Genomic DNA, 18,921 nt, shown 5'->3' on the forward strand with positions numbered 1-18,921 from the left:
GTATGGAAGTGTTGAAAATGGTGGTAAGCTCATTGCTGATTATCTTGCTTCCTAGGTTGAAGTGGTGGTGGGGATAGAGGTCCAAGGGTGCTCCCAAGTGGATGGAGTTCATGATGGCAGTGGTGTCTTGAGTGGTGGTCTGGTCCCGGGTGCTTAGACAGTGGGTTGGGTTAGGACTGGTGGTGGTGAGGAGGTGGAGGGTGTCGACAGCGGTGGGTTAAGGTTAAAAGTTTGTGTAGATGGTGGTGATCTTGTCAAGGAAGAAGTTTGCCAGGATGTTGCAGAGTTCCTGGGAGGGGGTGGGGTGATGTTTTCGGTGGCTGAGGGTTTGAGGTGTTGGAGAACTCTCTGATGATGTTGAAGAGTTCCTTGCTGTGGTTTTAGCTGGCTTTGATGAGGTCGGTGAGTCTGTTCCTTTTCTTTCGTCTTCCTCAGGAGTTGCTGATATTGGCTGAGGGATGTTTTGAAGGTGGCTCGATTCGAGGGCTCCTTGGTTGTGCGCCAACTCCTTTCAAGACGCTCGCATTGTGCGTTTAGTGGTTATCAGTTCTGTAGTGTACCACCAGCTGGTTTGTAAGGCGAGTTTCTTGAGATTGTTGGACTTGATGGAGGCAACTTAGTCAACGCAATTGGGGAGGTGTAGAGGTTCTTGATGGCTTGATTTAGGTTGGGGGAGGTGTCAGGGTAGGCGGCGCTAAGGACTTGGATCCACTGGGTCTTAGACACTTTGTTCCAACTGCGGTGGTGGGTGCTAGACACTTTGTTCCAACTGCGGTGGTGGGTGCTAGGCGGCTTGGTTGTGGAGCCGGGGGATCCATTGATGGTGAAGTGGACTTTGGCATGGTCTGTCCAGGTGAGCTCGGTGAGATGGCTGTACTTGACTCTAGCTGTGAAGATGGGGTTGAGTGTGTCCTGCGATGTGTGTTGGTTAAGTGACAATCTGGGTGAGGCCGATGTTGTTCATGCTCTTCAGGAGGTTTGCTGCGTTGGTGTTGTTGAGGCGAAAGATGAGGTCTCCAAGGAAAATGTAGTTCTTGGCGGGGTCCTGGTGGTCTGTAGGCGAGGGTGCCTCTGATGGTGGTTTTGCCGTCTGTTTGGAGTTGGATCTATGAGTTGTTCTATCAACGGGGTAGCATCATCCACAGTGGTGGTGCAGAGGAAGGCTTATTTGTGGATGATGACTATACCCCCTCCATGTTTGTTGATGTGGTATTGGTGTGCAATCTTTTAGCCGTTGGGAGCTGCTAAGGCTCGGAAGCGGTATATTTTCGGATGGTGGGTGAGGCAGGGTTCCTGGTGCTGCGCATGGTCCAGGCGCTGATGGTGGCAGATGGGCTTACCTTTGACACACGGGCTGTGCAGCCCTTTTGTGGCCTCTATTAAGTAGAATGGGAGGAGAGAGGGGCAGTGAAAAAACAGCAGGAAAAAAATGCAGCAATGAGCAGCACAGCAACAGTCAGGAAAAACATGTGACGTACAACAGAAACAACAACAAAAATACAATTTCCAAAACAAAAAGTATACAAGAAGAAACAATGCCTGATGCAATTTACAACTAAACAGTGAGCAAGAAAACAGGTGATAGAGTTGGCAGTGGCAAGGAAAAGCACTGGATGTCAGGGCGGAGCGAACTGTGGTTCGCTATTGGGAGCAGGTTCCAAGGGATCCGGTCACAAAGAGCCTCCAATTTATGGAGAAGATAGGAACCTGGAGATAGATTTGTGTTAGTAAACCCCTTGTTCTCTACCCTTACGTGCACTGTATGCTTGTGGATCTGAATTGAGTAAATTAGTGAGATCTCTGTTGACACAGTGACAGTGTGCATTTGTTTGTAAGATATCGTAACCAAACTGGCTGCTCGGAGCAAAGTTAGACCATTATTTAAAGCATTAACGGTTGTTGAGTTGATGTGGTCTTACCCCAGAACACACACACTCAAATGTACCATTCCATACATGCTATTTGCCAAGGAAATGTTGCTGGACTTCTTTAGGTCCTCAGGCATTCAGATTAGTCAGTCAACATCATGAAGTTTAGTTTATTGAGAATGAATGTGGAGAAGATCAGAAAGCTGTGGTCAGTGGAGTGCGTGCACTCAGAGGTGTAGAACAGATTAGGCTTTGAGCAATAGCAGAATTGTAAACATGCATGCTGTTAAAGTCAAAATTCTACTCAAAGTTGGTGGATATAAAAATTGATGACTGTCACAATGTTTGTCCTAATTTTGTATCAGATGCATTGTTTCTAAAAGCAGGAGCCATCTCAATGCTTTCCATTAAAAGCTACCTTAAAATTATCGCTGGATGAGAAGGAAGGAGCGGGGCAATATGTATATAATAGGCACATTCATTCCATTAATCTAGGTTTTGACTGGTTGTTGCAGGTTGGTCTGGACGAACAGAAGGAATTCTATTTTGGTATGGTTGAGCGGCAAGTAATTTCCGGACATCCAGGTATGGATGAAGTGTGGGCAGTATTTGAGGCATTCCATGACTGAAGTTGAGAAGACTTTCAAGTAGAGTTTTATGTCTTTAGCATGTTGGTGAATTGAATTTTGTAGCCGTTATTAGTGAGTAGAGCCCTAAAGACTCCACGTATAAGGTGAGGTGGACAATATAGATCCCCCGGGGACTGCACAGCTTTTAAGACCTTGGGGTGCCCATATGAGAAAACTGCTATCAGTTGTATTGCTCGGAACAGATCCATTGAAGAACATTACCAGTGAATATCATTCTAGACTTCATGTTGTGGAGGAGGGTGGGATGATCGGTGGTGTTGAAGGTGACTGAGAGCTCCAGCAATATCAAGAGGAAAGGTCTCCTTTATATGTTGACAGGTGAATGTTGTCTATGATTTGTAAGGTAGTGGTCTCCGTGGTGCAGTGTGATCTGATGTCTTATTGGTAATCGTTTATGGGATGGTTGACAGTGATATGATCTTGAAGTTGCACATAGACTAGTTTTTTGATCTTGCTGGTGAAGGCTATATGAGTGATGTTGGCATGTTTATTAGGGTTTAATGTGCACTTCTTCAGGAGTGGAAAGATCTGGCCTTTCTTGAGAGATTCTGGGAAGATGACTTGGGTGAGCGAGGTGGTGATGACTGTGAGCAGGGATGAGAGAGCTTCTGTAGAGAGGGCTTTGTGAAAAGCAAGAGTAAGACAAGGAGGTGGCTACAGGAGGTAGGTCTGCAAGAGACAGGGATTGGAAGGATGATCGCTGCGGGATGTTATGGAGGGGCGGAAGCACGGGAGAAGTAGGCATTATGTTGATTTGCTATTGGATTTTTTATATATTTTCACTAAATAAGAGGTTGGTGGCATTGCACTTGTTTTTGGAATGTAGCATTTAAGGGTCAGACAATGGAGATTGATGCAGTGATTGATGATCCTGAAGAGCTTTTTGCTCCTGTTTCATTGATTATGTTAGTATAGTACTTTGCTTTAGCTAATGTGTATTTATGCGCCCCATCATGCACTGCTTATGACCTCACATATTACATCACTCGACATTTTAAATGACATAGTTGATGACATCAGTCATTAGATTTAAAGAACTAATGAGTACCACAGTCTCCTAGGTAATAAATGAGGTCGTCCATAAGCAGTGCCTAGTAGGGACGCAAGTTCTAGTTAATTGACTAAACTATAACTGGCGTATTTCAGTAATTTCAGTGTATGTTTTTAAATGTTCTTTTCTCGCTTCAACACCTAACTATTACGTCACTTTAACTTTTAGTGTTTTTTCTGTGAATATTTATGCGTATGTGTGTGTATGTATATGTAAATTTATTTTTGAGCTTAAATGTATGTGACTTGAAACTGACATCAGTAAAATGTTGAACAAACCATTGGTCACTCTACCAAGCTTTGCCAGAATACACAAGTACCATTTGCAGTTCTACTTGAAATGAGATTAAGAAGATTAAGTGCAGCCAATTGCTTTAAAGCACACTGTTTTTCAGAGACAGTAAACATAACGAAAGGTAGACTGGAAATCTTATTCTGACAGGGACTGTAAACCCCAACCACCTTCACAAATGTCTGATTGCTCATTCCCAATGATGTTCACAACTCTTACTTTTGAAATTGTTTCTCGAAACTTGAATACTAATTTAGCATGTTTCTTTGACATTTACCCAAACTGTTTGTTCTTCACAGGTCCGGCAAACCTCTAACCATTTACATTACTCTGTTTGTGCCTTTCAAATAGCTCTATATCTATCTTCAGATAAGGCGTCCAAACCCGGACATTGGGTTACCAGACGAGGCGGAGGCGTGCCCGGTACAGTGTGATGAAACTTTGCTTTGATCTGCTGTCCACGCCACACCTAATTATTCCCCAAGTCCTTTGCCATTCCTGCTGCTTCCAGTCTGTTAGAAGTTGGTTTGAGGTTGCCTGACCAAATAACCTAAATAACATTTTCCTTTGTTGATGTTGCTAACAGTGCCCCGTTCACTTGATCAATGACCATCAGAAGCCTGTAGCCCCAAAGTCCAGGCTCTCTGTTGTGTGGCATTGCTGACTGCATTACCTTTTGTGTTGATCTTTTTGCAGTGCAGCTTAAGTCTTGCAACATGACTTTGGTATGGTTTTTGGGTTAACTAACTCAGGAGGTGGTCAAGGAGTTTGAAATCATAGACAAAGTTTTAGAATCATCTCATAATAGCAGATGCATCCAAGATTGTATATTTTGCATGACAGTGGCTATACAATGCACAAACTCCTCTCCTTCACACTGGCATCTGCCATTGAAACCTGTTTGCTGTGTGCAGAATATTACAAACGATCACCTCCATGAGAATAATAGTTACAGATTGTGTTCCTTACCAGATTTAAGCAGAAGTAGAAGGTGGCCAGTGCTTTTCTGCATTTGCCCTACATCACTATGGAGATAATTGCTCCCACCTCTTTCATCTTGCCTAATATGATCTTCTGCTACATTGTCACGTGTACAATATCCAAACTGTCCCTAAAATCCCACACATCAACATCGCAGACTCCTTTAACTCCAACTAGCTTCAAAATATGAAAACTGTACTTGCCAAGGCATGCAAAACAAAAGGAGCACAAACAGATAATCCCTTCACACCCGCAAATAATTCTACTTACAAGTCATGAAACTCTTTTCTTTGTGAATATTATACAATCTTAAAATCCCAAATGTCACCAGCCACCATAGGAAGGAAACTTCAGGTCAGTTCTGACAGAAGTGTTGTGCTTGATGAACACTATGACTGTATTTATAAACATTGATAGTTAACAATTAGAATCCCTAAGAAAATGATGCTATTACATTCCACTCCACAACAAAACATTAATAGGGACCATCCTCATCAACCTTGGCGATAGCAACTGGCTCTAGCTTAGCCTCTCATAAAGTGAAATGATAGACAATTAGAAATTACTGGTGGGCACCTTGTATCACACAGTCTTGACTAGTTTTTCTTGTTGATACAAAGTCCATAATACACTCACTGATATGACTTTGATTGTGAGCAAACATTTACCCAATGTTGGCCAGCAGGGTCACTGCCAAGGGCATTCCATGGTAGTCTTTCAGTACATAAATATAAGCAATATAATAGTCTAGCTTCATGTTTCTTCTGAGGAGCTGCAGTTTAGCTACTTGCCCAGGCTGTTCACACTGGCTGTCCAATCTTCCTTCCTTGCCTCCAGTGGCTCTCTAGAACAGGAACGGACTACCTACACCTTAGAGTTTTCTTTTGTACTTAATGTTCAGTAGAGTTACTGTTGAACTGATTGCTTTTGGGTGTTGTAATATTTTTTGCAGCGGGGAAAGCAAATTGCTTTTTCCTATGTAATGAGTAAAACCATATTTTAAAGCCATCTGTCAGTCTAAAGCTATTCTATCAGTGTATTGGCGTATTCTCAGCAGTCTTATACCATTCCTATGAATGTGTGTTTACAGTAGTTTAATCCAGTTCATAACTACTCAAAGCAGTGTAAACCCATTCTTTGTGTTCGAAGCAGTGTACTCTGTCCAAATAATCAAAGGTACCCCTTATCTTCCTCTTGGGCCGGGGAATAAATCTTAAGGCCATACAACAACCCTGCCAGATCACCTTATCATATCATACACATTGTATTTTGTAGCAAACATAATTTTAAAGTACAAAATCACTTCACTGTGCTGATTCATTTATATCTGCCAAAATATCTGTGTTAAAAGCAGTGTAATCCCATGCTCTAAAGGCTCAAAGCAGTGCAATCCCATGGTCTATGTGCAAAGCAGTGTAATCCCATTCTTTGTGCTCAAAGCATTGTACTGCCATTGTTTGTGTTCACAGCAGTGTAATTGTATCCTCTGTGTTTAATATGAAGTAATCCTGTTCTAAACCTGCTCAAACCAGTGTAATCTCATTCTCTGTTTTCCATGTAGTGCAGTCTCTTCTTAATCTGTGTTAAATTTAGCATAAACCCACTCTTAAACTGTGCTTAAAGCAGCGTAATCCTATTGTGAAATAGTGCTCAAAGCAATATATAATCCCTTTATAAAAACATGTTTTAATCAGTGCTATCCCAGTGTAAAACTGTCTTTAAAACTGTGTATCCCATTGTTAAACTCTGTTCCGCTCTTCAGCCATGTTCTATGCAGTGGATTTCCTATTCTGGAACTGTGCTCTAAGCAGTGCACTCCCATTCCTTCTCTTTGCTTGGGACAGTGTATTCCCTTTCTCACAAAGCAGTTCAATCTTGATCATTTAATATATGTTCTGCAGATTATTATTTTGTGAAACTTCTCCAGTCTGTTCTCAGAAAACCTTAAATCTGCTTCAGAAGTACCAGGAATATTCAACAGGCCCCAGAGTATGCATCAAAATCACTGGATGTGAACTCATAGTAGTATAATCGGAGCAGTTTGTGCCTCAGGCTTTTGGCTCAATTTTAATCGAGTGAGACTGGCTCTCGGTAACATACACTGAATCTGATCAATCTAAAATGATAGCTTTATTCGCGCTGATAAGATGAAGGGAATCAAGCAGTGTAAGAGATTGGAATGTACTGTTTTGGATACTGATCACCATGACGTCTGTCTCTGGTGTTGTGTCTAGTGGAACTCTGGAGATTGCAGTTACTTGAGCGAAGGACACATGTAGACTTTATCATGCCCCATCTCCCTAGTAGGGACCCCTGAATAGATTCCCAATTAATCACTCAATCAGGATTTGTAGAGCATGGCTGCATCACCCTTTAGGGTCTCGAGGCTCTGGGAGAACAAGCTGCGTATTCTTCTATTGGTTGAACATCCAGATCTTGAGGTCCTTCCTGACCTGCTGGAGTGATGATGAGGCTCTGAGGTGCAGGGGAGGTTGTTCTAGGTGGGAGAAAGAGCGCTCCCCACTGTTCGTCCGGCGGATGCGTGGGGTGTATGCTAGGGAGAGTGATTCGGAGTGGAGTTTCCTGGTATGTTGGTGGAAAGTAATGTGATTGTTGTGGTACACCAGTCCTTCATTGTGTAGGGCTTTGTAAGCGTGGCTGAGCAGCTTGGACTGGCATCTCTTTGAGACAGGTAGCTAATCGAGTTCCCTGAGGTGAGGGGTGATGTGAGTCTGTCTGGGGAGTATAGCATTATATTTTTTGTTCCACTGCCAAGCTACTGATACCCCTAATGTGGTCAGTGGTCAGCATTGTCACTGTCCTACTACTGCATACTGTGAGAGCTGCTTGTTGCAACACACAACTGTGTGTTCCGACGTAAGCAGGAGCTTTCAAAGTAGATTTCCTTTAACTCTGACACAACTGCAGGAGGGATCAGAGGCCCGGGATGTAACATGGACTCGCATTCCTAGGCCTGGAAGTCCAGGTCTCTGGTGTTGGACCCAGACTCACTATGTCTGGATGACTATGGATCACCAGGTCAACCTCTCCGAACGCGAGGGAAGACACCATCAGTCTGCTTCGTCTTGCCGAGCATGAGTGGTGTGTCCTTGCAGAGGTAATTCAGTCATTATTAACCTTATGGAGCATCCTGCTAATGGCTGTCTTTGCCCCTCAGGTCCTGAGTTCAGAATACACAGAGTGCAGGTGATATTGATTATGCTGAATCAGCAGAGGAGGACATGGTATGCAAATTTGAAACACTTTCCTCTGTCTCTTTCCCTTCCATTTCTGCTCATGGTGTATCTCCTCTCACAATTAGAGGAGGAGGTTCTTCATCTAGACCTCCAGAGGCAATTCCTTAATTTCTAGAGATTGAACGGTGTATTCTGAGCTCACGATTTATTTGGCTGTGTGCCATCATTCCACCAAAGCTGTGTATGACTGTCACTGCCCATGGTTTATTTATGGCATCGCGAAGAGGGAGTGGATCCTCTTCAGGCAAGTTATCAGATGTGTTATGCTCCACACTAACTTTGGTCCCACAGGCCTTGCTCTGGTCACAGTAAACTGTACTTATCTGGGATGCCCCTTTCTTGTGAGCCAGATCAGCTATCCTTGTTTAAGTGAATGGTTTTGATGTATTGAAAATGTAGGCTCACTTGTTCCTTTCTTCGCAGTTCGTCATGCATCAGTGCAACCTTAATTTGGTGTGCACTTTTCAGGTAGCTTGCCCATTGAAGCCCATGCACAGCTGCACCTTGGGACTATTTGCCTTTAAGACTGTATTTTAATTGCTGTCATGTCTGCTTGACATGTTTGCAAGCTGCAGGCTTTGTTACTTCATCCACCCTTTGCATGTTTCTGATAAGCTGATGCTCAGAATGTAGGCTTTCTTTTTTTCTGGACGTATTCTTCCCTTTCCGTGTTGGTCAGTCATTCACCTTACCATCATTCTATTTGCATGCACATCTTGCCAAAGAGGACGGGAGCTGCACCATCTGGCTATTCGCATGACATCAGTTTCAAATTGACTCGACAATATTGCCTTGACGATCAGGTCTTCCTTGACAATCCGGGTTAAAGAATTGCAAGTCAGTTAAGAAACGGTGAGTTTCCTGCTAGGTTATTCTCTTCGTAGGATCTTCTACGCAATACAAAAGTGCCTCGGACGGTAATTGGGCTCATTCCACCAGCCACATCTTCAGCACCATCTAGGAGTGTTGTTCTTCTGGTCATTGTGGTGTTGTGTAGTTCCTACAAATCTATATAGCATATGTGTGCTTACACAACATAAACTTAGGCATTGGTGTCCAGACTGATTCCAGACACCCCCAAAGGATATGTTAGTCCGTAGAACAGCTAGTTCACAGTGTCACCATAAGCCCCGCAACCTTACCAAGGAGCAAATAGTTTCTGGTAACTATCGAACATGACAACCCTGACCCCCCCAGGGATCGTGGCAACAGTATTTTTCGCTCTGTCACTCGTTCTCACTTGATCTCAGAGAGATACACAGAATAAATGGTGGGAACATTTTCAATAAGCATTTATTAAACCAGCGTCATTGTAGTGTAATATACGTGTGCTGCAACAACCATTTGACAGAAACAGATATATATATAATTTCAAGCACCAACAGAGTAAATAAAAGGTAGAATTCTACCATGGTGCTAAAACAGTGAATATATGCAGGCATATAGATACATGACAGTAATCATGCGTACTCCTAAGATGCTAACCCTAGCTACGTGTACCTAAATGTATGTAGGTGGAAAGCCAAGAATCCCCCTAGGAAAGAGCAAACCCCATAAACCCCATTACCTGATGGGAGAGAATGAAGGACCCCGTCTTGGTCTCAAGTTGGACACCCCACAAGGGATGTCAGACCACTGTGTGCTGGAGTGTCTGCGTGCAGGGACTTCAGCGTTTCGTGTCAGCATGGAAGCTTCTCCTCTGGTTTGCCCAGCGAAGATGTGGTACTTATATACCTGAAAGGTACCCTCAGGGGGTCTACACATTGGTACTGTGGGCCTGTCGTCCAAGGATGACGATAGCGGTGACTTTTGTACAGAGTTATTATATAGAAGATGGTAATCCTGCAGTGATACTTCGAATCTTCATGCATAATAAATTAGGCTAGTTTTCTAAGAAAACCACATGACAATTTTTCGGCACCTAACTAGGTAAAAGGTCAGCCCCAGAAGGTAAAAGGCTGTGCAACTAGCAACTACCTAGGCCTATATTTGGGTACATTGGGGCTCATAGCAGTGGCAGGAGTCAATTCACACCTTCACCAGGCATTACTGCAGTGACTCTTAGGTCCACAGAGTTTGCCATGTGCCTGGCCTGTGTTGGAAGAATTCTGGGTTCACCTCCTGAAGAACAAGTTACTTACCTTTGCTAACAGTCTTTATAGTTGCCACTCTTCCTGCAGATACGTCACACACTTGCTGACCTCCTCTCCCAATTTTGTTTTGTGTACTCAATTCCTATTGATTTCTGTGGGCATGTCTCCAGTGACATTGAAAAAAAGATGTGAGAGTGATGAGTGGTGCCATATATGTCCTCATGAGGAGTCACCTGAGTCGAGCCATGAGGCCCGCTGCTGGTGCAGGAGAGTTATTTGAACTTTTCTAAATCCAGTTTGGTGCCTGGAGGAAATTTAGGAGTTGAGGTATCTGCAGGTTGATGGAATATTGAAGTTAAGTAACTTGTTCATCTGGACAAACCCATCCCCTACGGAGATGGGACCTCATTCACCCAAGGAAATGATTTTTCTCTCCATTGTACAGAGGTGGACAAACCACTGTGAAATGATGACTTTGTGAAAGGTAAGACTGTTCCTTTATCTTCATTATCCTAAACTTCAGAACTTTTCTGCCCATGCTGGAAACAGCCACAGGTCATGACACAAAATCCTAATTCTTCTGGCAAGTAACTATGTTCAAAGGAGTATACTCCTTTTTCTGCGTATGTATTTGAAGCAGTATACGGCATATATGTCGATGTTTGTTCAAAGAAGTTCAGTCCTGTTCTTATGTAGATGTGTTAATAGGAGTGCGATTAAGTTTTTAAGATAAAATATTCAAGCAGTTTAATCAAGTCGATACGTAGTTGTGTCCCAAATGCACAGCTACAAGTAAGAAAAGTCGGATATAATCCACAAAGCAGTAAGTTCGCCTAGATACCAGGTGGTTAAATATGCTGTTTGTAAGTATGGAAAAGTGTATTATGAATTAAAACAAACGCTTTTAAACTGATCTTTTGGGTCCTCCATCTTTGTGATTGAGCCTATAGACTCATTGATGAAAGGCCTGGGATTTCAGGTATACAGGGAATCATTGGCTATAACTTTAGAGGTCCACCCAAAATGTTGTAGTTTTCCTGAACAAAACAGCAAGTGTTTTGCTTAGAATACAAATATAAGCAAGTGTATTCAAGCTCCATTTGCAGTTGCACAAATGTGACTTCAGCCCCCGCCCATGTGTATAGAAGTCTCCTTGAGTTTGTTCTTGATCCTCGAAGTTACATGTACCCTGCAACCAATCAAATGTTTCGTAATTGCCTTAAGGTTTGACTCTTTCTCATGTTGCCATTGGGACTGCTCACTTTGGCTTTTGCCACTGTACCAAGTGTCTCAACACCGGTTGTCAAAGTGTTGTTCTCAGAAAAAGTGCTCAACAAGGTAACTCATGTCAGCATTATGATCTCTCGATTCTCCTTCAAGTAGATTGTATCTCTCTTCATAGGAATAAAAAATCCAGACTTGTAGAATTTCTGTAAGATGCTGCATGTGGGAAATCTGAGATGGAACCTCATTGTGTCTCCAAGTAGACCGCTTTATGCACATTTTGTTAAAACTGTAATTTAAAAAAAAATCTTGAAATTTCTTTCTGGTCGGTAATAGTTTCCAAAGTACTGGTGGGTGAAGAATTGGTCTTTTTCAAGTCTCTAGGGTGCTCAACGCAAATGTTTCATTTACTCTTTATTGTTTAGTTGGGTGAATTTATCAGTTCGCATTGGGCATAAGAAGATTTGTATGCAGTACACTGTAGGATTTCCAGAAGATTATTTTTGTAGAGACTTGATTTAATAAAAATAAAATAGTGACAATCCTATCATTTTATGAAAAACGTTTCACAAATAATGGTGAAACGGTCACCCACCCAAAGATAACGTGGTTACCACACACTAGCCAGCCAAATCCCCTTGACAAGAAAATCTCCCTCACCATTTCCTGATCCTCCTATTGCCCTCATTAAAGGACGAACATTCATGTGCTTGGGGAGAAATGGATAGTGTGAATTTGTATAATGTAAACCGACTCTGAGGCCCATTTGGATTTTTTCCTGCCCCAGTTGATCGTGTTACCTTAAGGATTCAGGCTAGTTCAATTGTGAACCGCACTGAGTGGCATCTGAGTGGCAGCTGGGTGACTTAACATCTCTTCATATAACCCTATTCCCTGCTTCACCTTCCACACATGCCCTTCTTTTTAAAAAAAAACCTCATATTAGATCTTCTTGCTAATCACGCCAGCATTACTCTTTCCTTTCAGTCGCAAAGTTTTTGATTGCACAAGGAACACATTCCCTCACAACCCCCAATGTTCATTCTGCATCTAAAAGCCTTTCTGCCCTCCTTGTCTTTGGAAAGGTGCATGCTTGTGCTCATTCACATATTTAAAGTAAATCTTTTGAAATACATTATGGACTTTTTGTGTTGCTGGATGGTCAATCCAGACATTTTCAACATTGGACTGCCCTGCCATATGGATTTTATCAGGATGCTCTGCACCAGCATAAAACTGTTCCATGTACTTCTAGCTGAGAAAATGATCTGGGTTAGATTGACCCAGCCCCACTGACTCCCATTCCAGAGGCTTTCATGTGTCCTGCCCTACCTCAGAAGACAAGCTTTATAGTATCTATCTGCACTCTATTACCCCCATCCCAGACATATAATCTACATTGGTCCAATCCTTCAGTTTACCGTCCAATAACTAGAACACACTGCTGTGCCCAATCGAGATCCATTCTAGAAGAACATTGCCGTCTTCTTTCTCTGCTTAGATAAATGCATGCTTGGAGTGAAGTACTAATAAAAGGCACACTGCTACTGTGTGGTTTTGTTTATGTTTTAATTTATATACTTGAATCCTATATATCTTGAAATGCCTTTCTCTGTTTCAGGTTGGTAAGGTTTCATAGACAGGATTGATAATATTGGAGGTGTCCAAGTCAAAGAATCTAGTGGAGATTTTTATGCAGCACAATTAGTTGCATGTTGGAGGAACTCACTAGCATAGTCTGGTATAGAGTGCATGGACTAGCACAATCTAGTAAAGGGTGATAAAGGCTAACGAGCACCGTCTACTAAAGTGCAAGAACATTCCTTGATCATCACCATAAAGTTGTGATGCATGTGGTAGAAAATAGGAGATTACGTTTTGGTACAAACTCTTTCCAAGATGGATGTGTTTAGTTCTTACCTATGCTGAAGTATATGCTAAAGTCTGCACCTTATAATTTTAGAGACCCAGTCAGGGCTGGGTCAGTCACATCCCATATTGAGAAAAAAGTGCAATTCCTCTCCCAGTGACCACCTTTACATCGGCACTACGTTCCCTCAGACTCTCCTGTGGTTCACACTACCAGAAAGAGAGTATAAGCCCAGGTTTCGGAGGATGCCCCAGATAAAGAGAGTAAGTGAATCAATGCTGCGCAGAGCGGGTCTAGTAGTTGCTACCATGCACTGGCATGTTTTTAAAAAAAGCTGTTTTATTAGTTTTCTTGTTATGGCAGGTTATAAATGAGCCTTACATATGCATTGAATTGGTGCTTATCATAATTGCTTGTTACATAAATCTTCTGGTTAGCATTACACCATTGTGCTTACAGAGGTGGGGCATGTCGTCAGTTCACCAATCTGAAAGAGACACATTAGTGATAGATTCCTTACCTTAGAATATCCCCAGGCGTCATGACTGGATCCGGAAAGTTTTTCGTCAGCTGTACCCCTGCGTGTCGGTAGGCGGCGTCGTGCGACTCCGCGTAGGTCGCTGGCGTCGTAGTCACCGAGATGACGTCGTCGGAGCTACTTAGACACGCCCACACGCGCTGACATCAGTTCTTTCTTTTTCTGTGGCAGCAAGCTCAGATCCGAGAGAGAGCGGTACACCGAGTTAATACTATAACTTGGTTTCTGAGAACTTCTTTCTCTTGTTTTGTCGAGTACTCGACTCCTGGTGCAGTAGGGATTCCCGGGTTTAAGTCCTGTTGGACCTGCTGCCGGAACAGGTCGGTGGCGGACCCGCACGACATGTGTCTGTTCTGCTTGGGGCACGTCCAACCCCGAGGCATGCTCCGATTGTCGGGCCATGGCGCCAAAAGCTTTGTAGGAGCGTTCCCAAAAGTTATTGGAGGCCCGGCAATCGGCTCAGCGCCGATCAAGGTCCCTCTCCTGTGGAGTCGAGGGACCGGTCGCGGAGCCAACGCCATCGCTCGTCGGAATCTGGGAACAGGTAAGTCACAGTGCCATCAAAAGTCAAAGAAGCGATGTCGATCTTCGTCTACCCCTCACCGGTCGCAGGACACGGTGGAGGGGGTGGGTGGTCCTCTGTTGTCCCCTGCGGCCTACCCGCCTTTCCCGGGCCCGCATGCGACTTCGGAACAAGTACAGGTATTCCTGTCGGCCATGCGCTGTTTGTTTCCCATGTCGGATCCCTCCGGAGTGCCTTCGGGCCCCGTGGACCCGTGGGATGGTTCTGCCCCCGTACCACCGCCTTTGGCCCCAGCTACTCAGACACGATACCCTGGGGCGCCGACGCCGTCAGGTCCGGCCTGGGCGCCGCCACCAGTGCCGGAAACAATGCCGTTCCCTACTGGGAAGGACTACGTCGAGCCTGCATTGGTCTATTATCCACAGATTCCAATTCCAGGTGGTGAGTTTATTCCCGTTCCCTGGACTCCTCATCCTTACCGACCTCTTACATGGCCGGTGGACGTAGGGGAATACTGGGTGGGGTCCGAGGACCCTCTCGCAGCTCAATGCGAGGATGGGCCGGATTGGGAGGGTGATATGGAAGGTCCAGGCGATCTGGATTTCTCTCCACACCCTGGTACACTGTCCCCTGCTTCCGTGGCTACGGAAGAGGTTGGTACTTTTTCTGTTGTGTTGCGCAGAGCGGCAGAGGCTCTTAATCTCGAGCTCCCATCTGTGCCTATCAGGACCGATCTCCTGACTGAGGTACTGCAGCCAGCAACCTCCTCTGCAGAGCCGCTGCTGCCCTTTAATGACGCCAGACATTCTGTTAAGCACCTGGACCAAGCCTAACACAGGGGTTCCTGTGGATAAAAGTGTAGCACGACATCATCGCCCGGCCCCGAGCGACCCCAGCCTATTGGCTCACTATTCCCACTCTATGTGGAGCACAGTCGCACAGGTGTTGCCTCAGTGTCCAGTGGAGGCTCGGACGGTGCTCTCCCAGGCCATTGCCGAAGGGAGGGATGCCTCAAAATTTACTATCCGCTGTGGTCTTAACACAGCCGACTCCCTCGGCAGGGCTATTTCCACCACGGTGGCCCTACGCCATTACGCTTGGCTCCGAACTACTGGCTTCTCAAGGGATGTCCAGGCTACTTTGTTGGACATGCCCTTTGGTGACAAGTCGGATAGCACTTTGGAGTGCTCTAAGAACTCCCGGGCTACGGCCCAGTCCTTCGGTCTTGCCACCACGCGCACTCCTGTGGGGTCTGCCTTCCGCTTTTTCGAGGTCATGGTCAAGGTGCACAAACGCGATCCTTTCAGAGCCGCCAGCCTGCGCAGCCGCAGACTCAGTGCAGCCGGGGTTGGGGTGCCCGTCGAGGTGGGTCACAAGGCCAGTGGGCGGGTCAGTCCACCGTCGCCCCTGCCACCGCTGCCGCATCACCTTCCTAGTACGGTGTTTCAGGCCCACCAGACGCCAGTGGGTGGCGGGATTCGCCATCACCTTCCCCACTGGCGCATCATCACTTCAGACAGGTCGGTTCTGTAGATAGTCCAACGGGGCTACTCCCTCCCCTTCGAGACTACTCTTCCAGCCATGCCGCCTCAGTACCACCGCATGTCGGGGAATCACTTGGCCCTTCTCCAGCAGGATGTTGCGTCCCTCTGGGCCAAGGGGGCCATCGAGCGCGTACTGACGTCAGAAGTAGTTCGTGGATGTTATTTCCACTACTTCTTGATTCCAAAGATGGACAAGGGCCTGCGTCGTATCTTAGAACTCCAGAACGTCAATCGCTTCCTCCGGAAGAAGAAGTTCAAGGTGCTCACGCTTGCTCAGGTCCTGTCTGCCCTACACCCGCAAGACTGGATGGTAGCGTTGGACTTCCAGGTGGCTTATTTTCATATCCCTATCCTGCCGGCTCACTGGCGTTACAAGCGGTTCACGGTAGGCCACGGGCACTTTCGGTTCACCGTGCTCCCTTTCAGCCTTACCAGCGCCCCTCGGATGTTCACGAAAGTGATGGCGGTGGTCGCAGCTCATCTGCACAGATCAGGGGTTCAGTCTTCCCCCCCCCCTATCTGGACGACTGGCTGTTGAAGGCGGGCCCGCCCCAGGCAGTCGTCTCTCGCCTCCAGACGACCACCTGCATTTGCTGGGGTTCTCCATCAGTCGCACCTGATTCCCTCTCAGAAGCTCCTCTTCATCGGAGCGGTTCTGGACACTGCGCAGTTTCGGGTTTATCCTCCCGAACAGCGAGTCCAGGACATTCGGGCTATGATTCCGATCTTTCAGCCCTGGTCATGGGTTTTGGTCAGGAAGTCCCTGATACTGCTGGGCCTCATGGCCTCCTGCATCCTGCTGATCAATCATGCCAGGTGGCATATGCGGGCTCTGCAGTGGGACCTGAAGTTCCAATGGACGCAGCATCAGGGAAACCTGTCCAACTACGTCCAGATCTCAGAGGGCACTGCACAAGACTTGCAGGGATGGCTCACGGACCGGCGTTGGGTCAGCTGCAGATCCCTCTCCCTTTCCTGACCGGAGCGCACAGTGGTGCCGGATGCATTCTTCTGCGATGGGGCGGCCACATGGGAGAGGCGGAGGTCGGAAAGCCTCTGGTCTCTGGCGGAGTCCAAGCTCCATATCAATCTTTTGGAGCTCAGGGTGATACTACTTGCACTGAAAGCATTCCTTTCCTCTGTCAAGGGGAGGGTAGTGCAGGTGTTCACAGACAACACTGCCGTCATGTGGTATTGCAACAAACAAGGCGGGTTGGGGTCGTGGACCCTATGTCAGGAGGCTCTGCGCCTCTGGACATGGCTGGAACGTCAAGGCATTTCCTTGACGGTTCAACATCTGGCAGGTTCTTTGAATGCCAGGGTGGACAAGCTCAGCCGCCGGTGCCTAATAGATCATGAATGGCATCTTCACTCGGAGGTGGCACAAGTTCTCTTTCAGAAGTGGGGAGAACCTTGGTTAGATCTATTCGCCACCGATGAGAGCGCACAATGTCAGCAGTTCTGCACGTTGGAGTTTCCAAGGCGGCACTCGCTCGGAGACGCTTTTCGTCGCGAGTGGAGTTGCGGTCTGTTGTACGCCTTTCTGCCTATACCACTTCTGCCCAGAGTGCTGAAGAAGATCATACGCGACCGGGCCAAAGTCATTCTTGTGGCACCAGACTGGGCTCGAAGAGTTTGGTATCCTGAGCTGCTCAGTATGAGCATGGATCCCCCGATCCGACTGCCTCTTCGGGAGGATCTTCTGTCGCAGCAACAGGGGACAGTCCTCCACCCGAACCTGTCCAGCTTCCACCTCCTTGCGTGGAAATTGAGCAGCGGCAGTCGATTCCCTTTGACTTGCCTCCTGAAGTCTGTAATGTGATTCTGGCAGCCAGGCGTCCCTCACCTAATCTGTGTACGCCTGTCGGTGGAACAAGTTTGTGGCATGGTGCACAGCGATAGCTGTAGACCCCCTTTTTGCCCCTCTTGCTGAGGTCCTATTTTTCCTTCTCTCTTTGGCCAAGCAGGGCTCTGCTCTGGGCACTATCGAGGGCTACCTTTCTGCTCTTTCCGCCTTTCTCAGGCTGCCTGATCAGCCCTCTCTTTTCAAGCCCCTGTTGTCCATCGGTTTCTCAATGGCATTACTCACCTTTTCCCTCCTATTCCTTTTGTAATGCCTCAGTGGGACTTGAACCTGCTTCTCACTTACTTAATGTGTGCTCCCTTTGAGCCTCTTCATAACTGTCCTTTGCGGTTATTAACTTTGAAAACTGTCTTCCTGGTGGCCATCACCTCTGCTAGGCGTGTGAGTGAGCTCCAGGCTCTTTCATGTAAACCTCCTTTCCTGACAATTCATCCGGACAAGGTTGTTCTTCAACCACCTCCCTCCTTTCTGCCGAAAGTAGTAACTGCCTTTCATCTCGGGCAAACTGTCACTTTGCCCACTTTCTTTCCGCCTCCACACCCTTCAAGAGACGAAGAGAGGCTCCACCGTCTGGACCCAAAACGTGCGCTTTTATTCTATCTCAACCGCACACAACAGTTACGGGTGGATGACCAGCTCTTTGTTGGCTACGTGGGAGCCAAGAAAGGCCGAGCTGTGCACAAGCGGACTATCTCCCGATGGGTTGTCTTGTGTATTAAAGCCTGTTACTCTCTAGCTAAAAAGGAACCTCCGGTTGGACTACGCGCCCATTCTACCAAGGCGACAGCAGCTACCACAGCATTGGGATGAGGTGTCGCCCTGCAAGATATCTGTCAGGCAGCTACGTGGGCCTCGCTGCACACTTTCACTAAGCACTATTGCCTTGACAGTCAAGTCCTGAGAGATGGCTTCTTTGGCCGGTCGGTTCTCCGTGACTTTCTGGTGTGATTTTATTTTGCAGACCCTCCCTATCACTAACGTGCCTCTTTCAGATGCACAAGCTACTTACTTGTGTAACGATATATCTGTAAGAGACATTAGTTAGTGATAGATTCCTTATCGCCCGCCCATCCTCCCTGTTCTGCAAACTGTTATCTACGGTTCAGGTCATCCCTTTCAGGGCCCTAGTTCTATTGCACCAGTAGTCGGTCTCTGGCATGGCACTGC

General features: G+C 46.2%; 1 protein-coding gene across 7 annotated transcripts in view; it reads left to right on the top strand.

Moving 5' to 3' along the window:
• The window catches only part of TLN2 (talin 2), a 1,262,084-nt gene that overhangs the window by 1,079,532 nt on the left and 163,631 nt on the right, over positions 1-18,921 (top strand). For 5 of the 7 annotated variants that reach the window (XM_085643650.1, XM_085643649.1, XM_085643651.1 and 2 more), the window contains one exon: positions 4,212-4,283. The exons of the other annotated variants lie outside the window; for them this stretch is intronic. In XM_085643650.1, coding sequence (XP_085499776.1) covers positions 4,212-4,283 — 72 coding nt within the window. The remainder of the gene's footprint in view (positions 1-4,211; positions 4,284-18,921) is intronic. 7 annotated transcript variants of the gene reach the window in all.

The sequence above is a fragment of the Triturus cristatus genome, chromosome 3_1 (assembly GCF_964204655.1).
Source record: "Triturus cristatus chromosome 3_1, aTriCri1.1, whole genome shotgun sequence".
Classification (NCBI taxonomy): Eukaryota; Metazoa; Chordata; class Amphibia; order Caudata; family Salamandridae; genus Triturus; species Triturus cristatus.